This window comes from Rhinoderma darwinii, chromosome 2, assembly GCF_050947455.1.
Source record: "Rhinoderma darwinii isolate aRhiDar2 chromosome 2, aRhiDar2.hap1, whole genome shotgun sequence".
In the NCBI taxonomy this organism is placed as follows: Eukaryota; Metazoa; Chordata; class Amphibia; order Anura; family Rhinodermatidae; genus Rhinoderma; species Rhinoderma darwinii.
This window is the reverse complement of record NC_134688.1, coordinates 47,118,676-47,133,303: the sequence shown is the minus strand read 5'-3', so window position 1 is coordinate 47,133,303 and position 14,628 is coordinate 47,118,676. Positions and strand designations below refer to the sequence as shown.

Genomic DNA, 14,628 nt, shown 5'->3' with positions numbered 1-14,628 from the left:
GATACCCACTACCGGGACAGGATAAGGCAAATCAATAAAAGGCATTTTTAGAGACATAGCAAATTCCACAGACATGATATTAGCAGATGAGCCAGAATCCACGAAGGCACTGCCAGTGGCAGACCGGCCAGCAAACGAGACCTGAAAGGGAAGCAAAATTTTATTGCGTTTCATATTAACGGGAAATACCTGTGCGCCCAAGTGACCTCCCCGATGATCACTTAGGCGCGGAAGTTTTCCGGCTGCTTATTCTTGCGCCTGGGACAGGTGTTCAGTAGATGCTTATCACCCCCACAATAGAAGCAGAGACCATTCTTCATGCGGAACTCTCTACGTTGTCGAGGGGACATGGAGGCCCCGAGTTGCATAGGTACCTCCGAGTCTTCCGTGGAAGAGCGAGGAGATGGGACCTCGGGGGGAATCGCAAGGAAGTCAGAGGGGAAAACATTGAAACATTCAAGCTGACGTTCCCTGAGACGTCGGTCAAGTCGTACTGCTAGGGCCATAACCTGGTCTAGGGAGTCAAAAGAGGGGTAGCTAACAAGCAGATCCTTCAGGGCGTCAGATAATCCTAACCTAAACTGGCACCTTAGGGCCGGGTCGTTCCACCGAGAAGCTACGCACCACTTTCTAAAATCAGAACAGTATTCCTCAACAGGTCTCCTACCCTGACGTAAGGTCACCAGCTGACTCTCGGCTAAGGCAGTCCTGTCAGTCTCGTCGTAAATGAGTCCGAGGGCAGAGAAAAAACGATCGACGGAGGAAAGTTCAGGGGCGTCAGGAGCCAAGGAGAAGGCCCACTCTTGGGGCCCTTCCTGGAGTCGGGATATAATGATACCCACCCGCTGGTTCTCGGAACCTGAGGAGTGAGGTTTTAGACGGAAGTAAAGTCTGCAACTCTCCCGGAAGGAGAGAAAAGTCTTACGGTCAGGTAACTTGAGGTCGGGTTCTAGAGGTGAGGTGAGGGGTACTACTACGGCAGCGTCAGACTGGTTGACCCTCTGAGCCAGGGCCTGGACCTGTAGGGAGAGGCCCTGCATCTGCTGGGTCAGGGTCTCAAGGGTGTCCATGATAGCGTCAGCGTAGGAGAAAAGGTATACTAGGTATGGGCTTGTTATTATGTTATGGCAGGAAGGAGGTGAAGGGAACAAGTGAGCCCTAATCTACCCACCGCCCTGTCCCTGCCTACTTGCAACGACCTGTCCTAGGCGACGGGGTACAACTTGGCGGCGGTCCCTACGCTGACTAAGTGCAAGGGGATACAGACAGGGAACAAGCAAGGGAATGGGCAGTAGCCCACGGAACACCGTGAGGAAATGGAGTGGTGAACGAGCCAGTCAGGATCAGGATGTAGTGGAGTATACAAATGCAGAGCACGGAGCAGGAAGCAAGCCAGGGGCAGAGCGAAACAGGATAAGCGGGAACTGAAGCAAGGCAGAAACACGGCAGAAGCAGGCTGGAGCAAGGCAGCAGTGGGGTCAGGAATCCAAGAAGAATAACAAGCAATGAGGAAGAGAAAACGGCAGGTATAAATGGACAGGGGGCGGAGCTAACTCCGACTGACCAGGCCGCGATAGGCTCTCCCACTCCTGAGCCTGCCACCCTGATTGGTGGGAGCCGGTGTCAGTCTAAGAGGTCTGGCCTCAGGTGTCGACTGATTAATCCTGGGAGTATCCACAGACGTAGTGCCTGGCAGATCCTTTACACTGCCACTCACAGATTCACCCTGTAAATAGTGCCACACAGCCCCCTTGTAGGTAGTGCCACAGGAGAAGCCCCTGTCGTCTATGTCCATTAATGGACAGTGAAGTCACTGGCTTCTCCTGGAGTGGAATCCCCGGTCACAGAGTTGGCAACGCTCTGGACGGGGATTCCTCTTCAGGAGTTGCCCCTGATGTCACTGTCCATGTATGGACAGAGACATCAAGCGCTCTGTACAGGCGCGGAATCCCCAGCCACACGGGGATTCCGCTTCTTCAGGGAGCTACAGTGGCGCTAGTAGATAGCAGAGCAAGGAGATACCTCCCTGCTCTACTATAGTGTCATCGCTACCGCTCTAGCAGCCGAAGCGGCTGCTAGCAGCGCCGCCGGCCATGGCGTCCCGACGGGTGGCACGGGTGCCCTCATGCCTGGTGTCGCCACTAGCAGCCAGTTTGACTGCTACAGTGGTAGCGACGCCACAGAGTGAAGAAGCGCCCGGGCAGAAAGGCGGTTGCCGAGTCGCCGGGCCCGGGAGCTTCTGAAACAAGCATGGGAAGGGAGCCAGCGCAGCGCCCCCTTCCACCTGCTGGAGCAATGCACCCTGTGCAATGGCACAGGTCGCACGCCCCTAAGGTCGGACCTGGTTAGAGCCATTGTATGGGACTAATCTGCGTGAAGATCCGAAGAAGATTGATCTTTAAATTCCTGGCAGAAATCCATCAGTAAGGCCTTATTAACACGAACGCTGTGTTTTTTGCGCGTTGCAGTTCCGTGTGTCATAAGGGTTTGCTGCGTAGCTGCGTGATTTTCACGCATATGCCATCCTTATGACACGCGGTTTTGATGTTTAGAACAAGAAAGGAAGTGGTTTTATTTTTCCCTTAATTTCTTGATCTACTGTTGCGCGAATCACGCACGACATGCGTATTGGACTTGTCGTGCGTTTTACGCAGCGGGCACATGCTGCGTGAAAATCACGGAATGTCTGAATGGCCCCATTGACTAACATAGGTCCGTGCGACACGTTAAACACGTTCGTGTGAATAAGGCCTAAGCCTCAGATTTCTGCCGTGGATTACTAGCCAAATCCACACCAGATATTCCAAAATCTGAACAAGGAGTTGTAAAGATTGATATACATAAAGCTACCTTAGATAAGAACTAAATGCGTACTTTGGGGCATATTCATTGATACTGGTGTAACTTCAGTGTAGTGCATAGCTCATTCATCAACAGGGCTGCTCTGATAAATACAGAGCAAATACTGAGCTGTTTATTTGCGGGTTTTTTTTTGTAAAAGAGTAACACAATGAAGAACATCTTGTACCATAAAATCAGTACAAAATAATTAAAACAAAGTAATTAGAAATCCAACATTTTATGTATATTAACCAATAGGCGCACGAGGACGCAACTGTACGTCCATGCGGCCAGTGTCTTAAGGCACAGGGACGTACAGTTACTGAGTGGTTATAGGTGCACACTGTCGGCGACAGTGTGCACCGGGAACCGGGAGGCCAGCTGTCCCTGACAGCTGACACTCCACTGTATGCCGATCAGCGGCTTATTTCCGCTGATTCCGGCAATTAACCCCTTGATTGCGGTGATCGATTGCAATCACCGCATTCAGGGGTTTCTAGCTCATCGGCAGACCTCACGATGAAATCGTGAGGTTTGCAGATGGCTAGCATGGCGATCGGAGGCCAAGTAATGGCCTCTGTGTCTGCCATGTACGTAAGCCTATCAGGATCAGCCTCCTGATAGACTTCCTGTCAGAGTGACAGGACGTCACTGCCGTTCGCGATTCACACTGTCGATGACAGTGTCTGTGACACGATCGGCGACAGTGTGCATCGGGAACCGAGAGGTCAGCTGTCCCTGACAGCTGACACTCCACTAGTTAGTTGCCGATCAGCGGCTCATTGCCGCTGATTTCGGCAATTAACCCGTTACATGCGGGGCTCGATTGTGATCCCCGCATGTACAGGGTTTGTAGCACATCAGCAGCCCCTATGCAATTGTGGGGGCTGCTGATGCTTGTGATGGCACCCGGGTTCCAAACAACGGCCCCCGGGTCTGCCATGTATGCAAGCCAATGAGGATCAGCCTCTGCTGGTCCTCGTAGACTAACTGTCAGAGTGACTGTGACATCACACTGACAGTTGGAATACGTTACATTACCTAGGTAGTGTAATGTATTCTAGCAGCGATCAGAGCTGCAGGTAAAAAAAGAAAGTGTAAAAAGTAAAGAAAAAATTAAAAAAAAAGTTAATAAAAATGTTTTACAAAAGTGTAAAAATAAAAGATTTTTTTTTCCTATAATAAGTCTCTTATTACAGGGAAAAAATGAAACCGTTAAAAAACAGTACATATATTTGGTATCACCGCGTTCGTAACAACCCAGTCTATAAAACTATAATGTTATTTTTACCGCACGGTGAACGCCGCAAAAAAAATAAACTAAAAACGATGCCAGAATCACTATTTTTTGGTCACCACCCCTCCCAAAATATACAATAAAAAGTGATCAAAAAGTCGCATATACCCGGAAATAGTACCAATAAAAACTACAACCCGTCCCGCAAAAATAAAGCCCTTACACTGCTTTTTTGACTGAAAAATAAAAAAAGTTACGGCTCTCAGAATACGGTGACACAGAAAAGAAATTATTTTATAAAGAAGTGATTTTATTGTGCAAACGTTGCAAAACATAAAAAAACTATATACATATGGTATCGCCGTAATCGTACCGACCCGCAGAATAAAGTAAAATTGTCATTTATAGCGCAGTATGAACACCGTAAGAAATAAAGAATTTAAACCGCCAAAATCACTGTTTTTGGCCACCAAAGCTCTAAATAAAATGTAATAAAAAGTGATCAAAAACTTGCATCTACCAAAAAATGGTACCAATAAAAACTAAAGCTCGTCCTGCCAAAAATAAGCCCTCACACCGCTCAATTCATGGAAAAATAAAAAAGTTATGGCGTTTGGAAGGCGGGGAGTGAAAAACTAAAATGGAAAAGAAAAAAGGATCATTCCTGCAAAGGTTAATTAATTTCTATTAAAGAAATAAATTATTACCACATGTGGGGTATTGTCGTACTCGGGAGAGATTGCGTTACAAAGTTAGGGCAACTTTTTCGCCTTTATCCCTTGTGAAAATGAAAAAATTCAACATTTTAGTGGACAAAAATGTTTATATTCATTTTCACGGCCTAATTCTTCTAAATTCTGCAAAAGACCTGTGTGGTATAAATGCTTACTAACCCCCTAAAAATATTCCTTGAGGGGTCTAGTTTCCAAAATGGGGTCACTTTTGGGGTGTTTCCACTATTTTGTTCCCTCCAGGGGGTTGCAATCGCGACATGGCACTAAAAAGCAATCCAGCAAAATCTGTGCTCCAAAATCCAAATGGCGCTCCCTCCCTTCTGAGCGCTGCCGTGGGTCCAAACAGCAGTTTATTACCACATATGGGGTATTTCCGTAATCGGGAGAAGATGCTTTACAAATGTTGGGGTGAATTTTCTTCTTTATTCCTTGCAAATATTAAAAATGTCTATGTTATTTCAGAAAAAAAGTAGATTTTCATTTTCACAGACTAACTCCAATAAATATAGCAAAATATCTGTAGGGTCAAAGTGCTAACTATACCCCTAGATATATTCCTTGAGGGATCTAGTTTCCAATATGGGGTCACTTTTGGGGAGTTTTCACTGTTTTGGCACCACAAGACCTCTTCAAACTCGACATGGTGCCTAAAATATAATCTAAAAATAAGCAGGACCCAAAATCCACTAGGTTCTCCTTTGCTTCTGAGGCCAGTGTTTTGGTCCATTAGCACACTAGGACCACATGTGGGATATTCCTAAAAACTGCAGGACCTGGGCAATAAATATTGAGTTGTATTTCTCTGGTAAAACCTTCTGTGTTATACAATTTTTTTTATTACAAATGAATTTCGGCAAACAAAAAAGAGAAATTTGTAAATTTCCCCTCTACTTTGCTTTATTTCGTGTGAAACGCCTAAAGGGTTAAAATATTTTCTGAATGCTGTTTTGAATACTTTGAGGGGTGCAGTTTTTAAAATGGAGTGATTTAATGGGGTATTATAATATAGAAGGCCCACAAAACCACTTCAGAACTGAACTGGCCCCTGTAAAAATCGCCTTTTGAAATTTTCTTGAAAATGTGAGAAATTGCTGCTAAAGTTCTAAGCCTTGTAACGTCCTAGAAAAATAAAAGGATGTTCAAAAAACTATGCAAATATAAAGTACACATATGGGAAATGGTAACTAGTGACTATTTTGTGGGGTATTACTATCGGTTTTACAAGCAGATACATTTAAATTTAGAAAAATGCACATTTTTGCTAAATTTTGGTGTTTTTCACAAATAAATATTGAATTTATCGACCAAATTTTTCCACTATCATAAAGTACAATATGTCACGAGAAAACAATCTCAGAATCGCTTCGATAGGTAAAAGTATTCCGGAGTTATTACCACATAAAGTGGCACATGTCAGATTTGAATAAAATCGGCTGTGCCACAAGGCCAAAACAGGCTGTGTCCTAAAGGGGTTAAACAGGTTTTACATGATTAGAAAAACATGGCTTCTTTCATTCAAAAACAGTGCCACACCTGTCTACAGGATGTGTGTGATATTGCAGCTCAGCCCAATTCACTTCAATGGCGTGAAGCTGCAATACAAGACAAAATTTATGGAGAGGTGGGCAGTTGTTTCTGGAAGAAAACAGCCATGTTTCTCTAATCCCGTACAATTCCTTTAATTCCAGCAAAGAGGGCAAAACTGTTTAATGTTTCCTGCTTGTAATATTTAGGAACCATACCGTATATCTTCCAGAGCAGCGGTGACTTGTTCTTTTACAATATCATACAGTCTGACTTTAAAGCCACCACTCGCAAACACCATGGCCCAGCTGCGACCAATGAGACCACTGAAAAAAAAAAAGAAGAAAGTATATAAACAACAAGTATTTTCATGGATTCCATAAAACCTAAATTTATCATATCAATATCTACTTTACTTTTGCTCTTTAAACAGGACCATTTTATTAAACTACTTACATTCCCCATAAAAAAAAAATGCTGGAGCACTTCTGCACTGAGTTGTTCCTCTGTTATTCCTCCTGGAAATGTATAAATTGACAACTGGGTGTTACCATTCCACTTGTCAATGGGGCATGTTCCCACACACTCTGGCACTGACAATGTCAGACTGTGTAGGGACACACCTTATTAAAAGATGGGGAATGTTAAACATCCACTTGCAATTTTTTGACAATGTTTTTTAGAATAAAGGGCAAGGCCTTCAGCACCGAGAATTCTTTGCCTATGGGCTCCTGACGTATAAAACTGGTACAACTTACTGGTTACTAGTAGTACTAGGTACTGGTTTGTGCACTTGATAAAGTGTAACTTGACCATTTGATTTTAGGGATCTGATTGTGGTTTCAGTCAATAGATGAAATATTTTTAGTCAAATTGTTACTTTGTGAATTAAGCATACATTTCTTCACAATTTTGTTGGCTACCCTTTAATTCATTTGCAGCAACACCTTGGTCTAAAATTAATTTTATTAAAACTACCACACATACTCTAAATTACTGAAGTTAACTTGGTCAGTGTTTGTTAAGTGCCCTGCCCATACCTCGTCTCCTTATAAAAAAAAATCCTATCTTTCTACGTTATTTAGATATCGGTGCTGTTATATTTGGCGCCCGATATTTAAATAACCCCCTGAACTAACGCTTCAGTTCTCGGCAGACAAGGACAAGACTGTGTGATCTCTCAGCTTGTCTGCCGAAAGCTGAAGAGTGAGAGCGTGAGCGCGCATAGTCGCAGAGCTCTTGCAGTGACACTGTCCGTAGCTGATTGGACAGTGTCACGGCGATGTTACACGCCCCCTTGCCAATTACACGCCCCATTGACAGTTCAGGGAGTTTATTAAATATCGGGCGCCAAATATAATGGCACCGATATCTAAATAAGGAGGATAGTAAACATTTTTAACCCCTTCCCGACATTTGCCGTATGGATACTTCATGGAAAGCTAGTGCTTCCCGCATTTTGTCGTATCCATACACCAAATGCTTGGCACCGGCTCAGAATCTGAGCCGGTGCCATCATCGCCGGATGTCAGCGGTATCTTACAGCTGACATCCGGCTGTAATGGCGGAGACCGAAATTAGCTTAGACCCCTGCCATTAACCCCTTAAATATAGTGCTCAAACGCGATCGCTTTAAGGTGTCTGCAGCTCATCGGTACTTTCTTTTATTATTTCACATCAGAGCCTCTGCAATTGTGAACCAATACTTTCGCCAAATTAGGCTTCAATTTTACATGGTGTTCTTTCACTCCTGAGCCCTGTCAAATGTCCAGGCAAAAGATTAGGGCCACATGTAGGGTGTTTCTAAAACCGGGAAGCACCGCATAATAATTAGAGAGCTGTCTTGTTATGGTGGCACAAGCTGGGCACCACATATTGGCATATCTATGGAAAAAAATCCCATTTTCACTCTGCAACATTGAGTGCACACTAATTTCTACAAAACACTTGCAGGGTTAACATGCTCACTACACCCCTAGGTGAATACCTTGAGGGGTGTAGTTTCCAAAATGTGGTCACTTCTGGGGGTTTCCACTGTTTTGGTCCCACAGGCGCCCAGAAACCAATCCAGCAAAATCTGCACTCCAAAAGCCAAATGCCGCTCTTTTCATTCTAATCCCTACTGTGTGCCCAAACAGCAGTTTATGACCACATATGGGATATTGCCGTACTCTGTAGAAATTGCTTTACAAATGTTGGGGTTCTTTTTTTCCTTTATTTGTTGAGAAAATTAAAAATTTTGAGCTAAATCCGTATTGAAGAAAAAGGATTGTTTTTATTTTCACTGCCCAATTCTAATAAATTCTATGAAACACCTGTGGGGTCAAAACTCTCACTACACCCCTAGATGAATTCCTCAATGGGTGTAGTTTCCTAAATGGAGTAACTTTTTGGGCGTTTTAATTGTTTTGTCCCCTCAGGTGATTTGCAAATGTGACATGGCCTCCGCAAACCATTCCTGCTAAATGTGATCTCCAAAAGCCAAATAGCGCTATTTCCCTTCTAAGCCCTGCCTTGTTTCCAAACAGCCATTTATGACCACATGTGGGGTATTGTTTTACTCGGGAGAAATTGCTTTACAAATTTTGCGGTGCTTTTTCTCCTTCAGTCCTTGTGGAAATGAGAAAAAAATAGCTAAACCCAGATTTTCTTTGAAAAAATTTAGATTTTCTTTTTCAGGGCCTATTTCCAATAATTTCTGCAAAAAACCTGTGGGATCAAATCGCTCACTATACCCTAGATAATTTTCTCAATGGGTGTAGTTTCCAAAATGGGGTCACTTGTGGGAGGTTTCCACTGTTTTGTCCCCCTTAGGGGCCTTGTAAATGCGACATAGCCTCCGCAAACCATTCCTGCTAAATTTGAGCTCCAAAAGCCAAATGGCGCTCTATCCCTTCTGAGCCCTGCCGTGTGTCCAAACAGCAATTTATGACCACATATGGGATATTGTTTTACTCGGGAGAAATTGATTTACAAATTTTGCAGTGCTTTTTCTCCTTTAGTCCTTGTGGAAATGAGGAAAAAAAATAAAATCGCTAAACCTACGTTTTCTTTGAAAAAATTTAGATTTTAATTTTCACGGCCTACTTCCAATAATTTCTGTAAAAAACTTGTGCGGTGAAAATGCTTCTTGAGGTGTGTAGTTTCCCAAATGGGGTCACTTTAGGGGGATTTTTACTGTTTTGGCACCGCAAGAGCCCTTCAAACCTGACATGGTGCCTAAAATATATTCTAATAAAAATAAGGCCCCAAAATCCACTAGGTGCTCCTTTGCTTCGGAGGCCTGTGCTTCAGTCCATTAACACACTAGGGCCACATGTGGGATATTTCCTAAAACTGCAGAACCTGGGCAATAAATATTGAGTTGCATTTCTCTGGTAAAACTTTGTGTTACAAAAAAAAATTGATTAAAAATTTATTTCTGCAAAAAAATATGAAATTTGCAAATTTCACCTCTATTTTGCTTTAATTCCTGTGAAACGTTTAAAGGGTTAAGAAATTTTCTAAATGCTGTTTTGAATACTTTGAGGGGTGAAGTTTTTAAAATGGGGTGACTTTTTGGGGGTTTCTAATATAAAAGGCCCTCAAAAAAGAGAAATTTGTAAATTTCCCCTCTACTTTGCTTTATTTCCTGTGAAACGCCTAAAGGGTTAAAATACTTTCTGAATGCTGTTTTGAATACTTTGAGGGGTGCAGTTTTTAAAATGGGGTGATTTATTGGGGTATTATAATATATAGGCCCTCAAAGCCACTTCACAACTGAACTGGCCCGTGTAAAAATAGCGTTTTGAAATTTTCTTGAAAATGTGAGAAATTGCTGCTAAAGTTCTAAGCCTTGTAACGTCCTAGAAAAATAAAAGGATGCTCAAAAAACAATGTCATTCTAAAGTAGACATATGGCGGATGTTAATTAGCAACAATTTTATGTGGTATAACTGCCTGTCTTACAAGCAGATACACTTAGGCTGGATTCACACGAGCATGGCGTTTTTGCGCACGCAAAACACGCGGCGTTTTGCTTGCGCAAAAGCCACTTAACAGCTCCGTGTGGCAGCAGCATATGATGCGCGGCTGCGTGCTTTTTGCGCAGCCGCCATCATTATGACACTCCATTTGGATGTTTGTAAACAGAAAAGCACGTGGTGCTTTTCTGTTTTCATTCATCCTTTTGACAGCTGTTGCGCGAATCACGCAGTTCGCACGGAAGTGCTTCCGTGCGGCATGCGTGGTTTTCACGCACCCATTGACTTCAATGGGTGCGTGATGCGCGAAAAACGCTCAAAGAACGGACATGTCGTGACTTTTACGCAGTGGACCAACGCTGCGCAAAAATCACGCACGTCTGCACGGCCCCATAGACTAATATAGGTCCGTGCGACGCGCGTGAAAATCACGCGCGTTGCACGGACGTATATTGCGTTCGTCTGAATAAGCCCTTAAATTGAGAAAAATGCTAATTTTTGCAATTTGTCGTTACATCTTGATGTTTTTCACAATTAAATACTGAACGTATCAAGCAAATTTTGCCAGTAACATAAAGTCCAATGTGTCACGAGAAAAGAATCTCAGAATCGCTTGGATATGTAAAAGCATTCCGAAGTTATTACCACAAAGTAAAACAAGTCAGATTTGAAAAATGAGGCTCGGTCAGGAAGGTCAAAAGTGGCCAAAGAGGGAAGGGGTTAAAGTGCCCCAGGGTTTGTGCAGCCCTGCCCATTACATGCTGCACATGTATGGGCAGGTGAAAGGTTCTCTTTAAGTAAAAACTTTATTTTACTAATTATTTAAAATTACATCTATCTCTAAAGTCCACCAACATGGGGCACGAACACTAACAATAATAAACAATCTGATATTTACTGTTTATCAACCTTTGTGCATACATTGGCAGCGAAATGTAAAGCCTTTAGGTGTAATGTTTGAAAGATTAAGGGTATGTGCACACGAGAAGTGCCTTTTACGTCTGAAAAGACAGACTGTTTTCAGGAGAAAACAGCTGCGTCGTTTCAGACGTAAAAGTTCCTCCTCGCATTATGCGAGGCATCAGTGACGCTCGTAAATCTTGAGCTGCTCTTCATTGACTTCAATGAAGAACGGCTCAAATTACATTGTCCTGCACTTCTTTGCCGAGGCAGTCAATTTACGCGTCGTCGTTTGACAGCTGTCAAACGACGACGCGTAAATGACAGGTCGTCTGGACAGTACGTCGGCAAACACATTCAAATGAATGGGCAGATGTTTGCCGACGTATTGGAGCCCTATTTTCAGACGTAAAACGAGGCATAATCCGCCTCGTTTACGTCTGAAAATAGGTCGTGTGAGCCCAGCCTGAAGGCTATCTACACCTTTTTCTTTTTACCATACAGCCCCTATGTATCTTGTATTCATAGAAGCCGTATCGTGCTCTATCAGCCGATTCTGTTAGTTCGGCTGAACTGATGGCTCAGCTGAGGGTGGGTCCTGTGTGTCTCTGACACACAGGATTCACCTAATATCGATCAAATCTAAGTTCATTAGCCAAGCCTATTGGTTCAGCTGAAATGAAGGAATCGGTTTAGAGAGAACGATACAGCCTCTATGTATTCAGGATACACAGAAGCTGTATCGTAAAAAGCCAATTAGAAAATTGCTTAAAGGCTATGTAACCTTTAGGGATTTTTTTTTTTTTAAATAAAACAGGCCAATCAGTGTGATTCGTGCAACTATATAACTCTTTTTTTATTCATTCTTTTTACTTTTTGAGATATAGCTGCGCTGTATTCTCTATACAGAGCAGCTGTATCATTAGCTAAATCCTGTTCCTGTCAGGTCTGTTGGAACAGTTCATAACTTAGATGTGATAGATTACAGGCGGATCCTGCGTGTCAGAGACGGATACTGAACCTGACAGGTCCGTGGGACTGACAGATTTAGGCGTTAGCGAACAATACAGCTGCTCTGTATGCAGAATACGAGAAGCTGTATCTCAAAAAGTAAAAATAATTTTTAATAAAAAACTATTTATAAAGTTACACCAATCACAATGATTGAGCTTTTTACTTTTAAAAAAATCCTATCAAAAAGGTGCACATAGCCTTTAAAAAGAAAATCCATTCAAAAGTGCATAGCCTTTAAAGCTAATTTGTGACTAGTAATACAGAAAATAATTTCTACATGACTAACTTTTTCCTATATAGAAATTATTTATTCAGATTCATAGGAACCTCTCATCAGTATTTTAGGTTGTTGTACACGGCTTCCTTAATATAGTTCTTAAGTTGCTAATATACATTTAATCAAGCCTAAAGAAATATTACAGGACGTCGGACACTTATCCGGACGCTGATGTTTCTCCTGGCTCCCTGTCGAAGTTCTGCCCTGCTTAAATGACCAGCGTGCAGCAAATTAAATTCTGCTCAGCCTGCAACAAGGCGCCTTCTAGCATTTATTCCTGCCCCGGACACTCTAACCTTACCTGGACAACAAAGTTTGTTTAGTTCTTTATTATGTTTAGGGGTTATTAGGTTTGCTATGTTTGAATTGACTGACGTTTTCTGATTTTGCTTATGGATCGCTACCTGCTCTGACCCATATCTGTTCTTCTATATTGAATGAACTCTGCCAGTCTTGACCTCAGATTTATACAACCATGCTTCTGCCTCACAATTTTGTACCCCGCTTTATTCCAGCTGACAGCGGTTGTTGTTGGAGACCTGACCTGGGCATTTCCTTAGCAAAGTCCACAACCCCGAAGAGGCAATTTATGTCACATGAACACGATGCGTATTACGTGTGGATTTGCTGCTCGGATTTTCCTGCAGCAAATCTGCAACGTAATACAGTACCAGCAAAGTAAATGAGATTTTAAATCCGCAGATCAATTTATCTTGCGTTTCCGTCTCAGAATTGTATTTGACAAGTAAAAAAAAACAACACACCAAAATTTGCAGCATAAAATCCGCACTTCTTTCCGCATTTTTACATTTTGATGCGGAAATAGGTGCGGTTTTTATGCTGCAGATTTTGGTGCGTTTTTTTTTTTATAAACTTGTCAGATACAATTCTGAGATTAAAACACAAGATAAAATTGACATGCAGGATTTTAAAATATGCACCGCAGGGCAATTTATATGCGGAAAAATTCTTGAGATCTCATTTTCTTTGCTGGTACTGTATTACGCTGCGGATTTGGTGCAGCAAAATCCGCACATAATACGCATCTTAGTCTCTACCAGAAGTTTAGCCCTATGCCAAATCCAACAAAGACACAGAGGGTTAATTTTCTGTCTAGTGGCATTTCCGTGGCAAGCACAATTCCACATCTGTACAAAATTTCTTATACAAATGAGCTTTTGGGTAAATTCTTAAATCATATTAGGGGAGAATGATTAACACCAGATTTCTGACATAATTGCATGGGAAAATATTTTGTTTAGGCTGAATGAGAAATCTATGAAGCCACATCCAGGGTCGGCCTTAGGATAGATGGCGCCCCGTGCAAAATTATCTTTTGGCGCCCCACCTCAATCATAAAAAAAATGGCCCATAAAAAAGTATAATACCCCCACAGTATAATTCCCTATATAGTACCCCCACACAGTATAATAATAATATAATATATTATAATCCCTTCAAGTACACAGTATTTTGTCCTCTAATTGTGCCCCACAGTATTATGCCCCCTAAGTGGCACACACATAGTATATTGCCCCATGCAGTGCCCCTACGCAGTATAATGTCTGCTTAGTGGCCACCACACAGTATAATGCCCCCCTTGTATATAGTGCCCCCTGTAGATTGTGCCATACAGACTCCCTGTAGACCGTGCCATAATCCCACACCTCCTCCTTGTAGACAGTGCCATAGAGCCCTCACCTCCTCCTTGTAGACAGTGCCATACAGCCCCCCACCTCCCCCTTGTAGACCGTGCCCCCCAATTTTTTTTTACTCACCTAGGACAGAAAGTGATTAAAAACAAGCACTACACTCTTAGGGTATGTTCACACAGCGTTTTTTGTAAGGCAGAAAAAACCTGCTTCAAATTTCCTTCCCTTGTAGGTAGTGCCCCACAGCCCCCTCGTAGGTAGTGCCCCTCATCTCCTCGTAGGTAGTGCCACACAGCCCCCTCGTAGCTAGTGCCACACAGCCCCCTTGTAGATTGCGTCACTGTAGCTTCCTGAAGGAGCGGAATCCCCCTGTGGCCGGGGATTCCACTCCTGGACGGAGTGCTTGATGTCTCTGTCCATATATGGCAGGGGTGCCCTCATGCCCAGTGTCACCACTAGCAGCCACTATGGCTACTACAGAGGTAGA

At 42.9% G+C, this 14,628-nt stretch overlaps 1 protein-coding gene across 1 annotated transcript in view; it reads right to left on the bottom strand.

Moving 5' to 3' along the window:
- CRYL1 (crystallin lambda 1) overlaps nt 1-14,628 on the bottom strand; it is a 158,845-nt gene that overhangs the window by 132,951 nt on the left and 11,266 nt on the right. Inside the window, exon 2 of the mRNA XM_075849995.1 lies at nt 6,555-6,662. Within this exon, the coding sequence (XP_075706110.1) occupies nt 6,555-6,662 (108 nt within the window). The remainder of the gene's footprint in view (nt 1-6,554; nt 6,663-14,628) is intronic.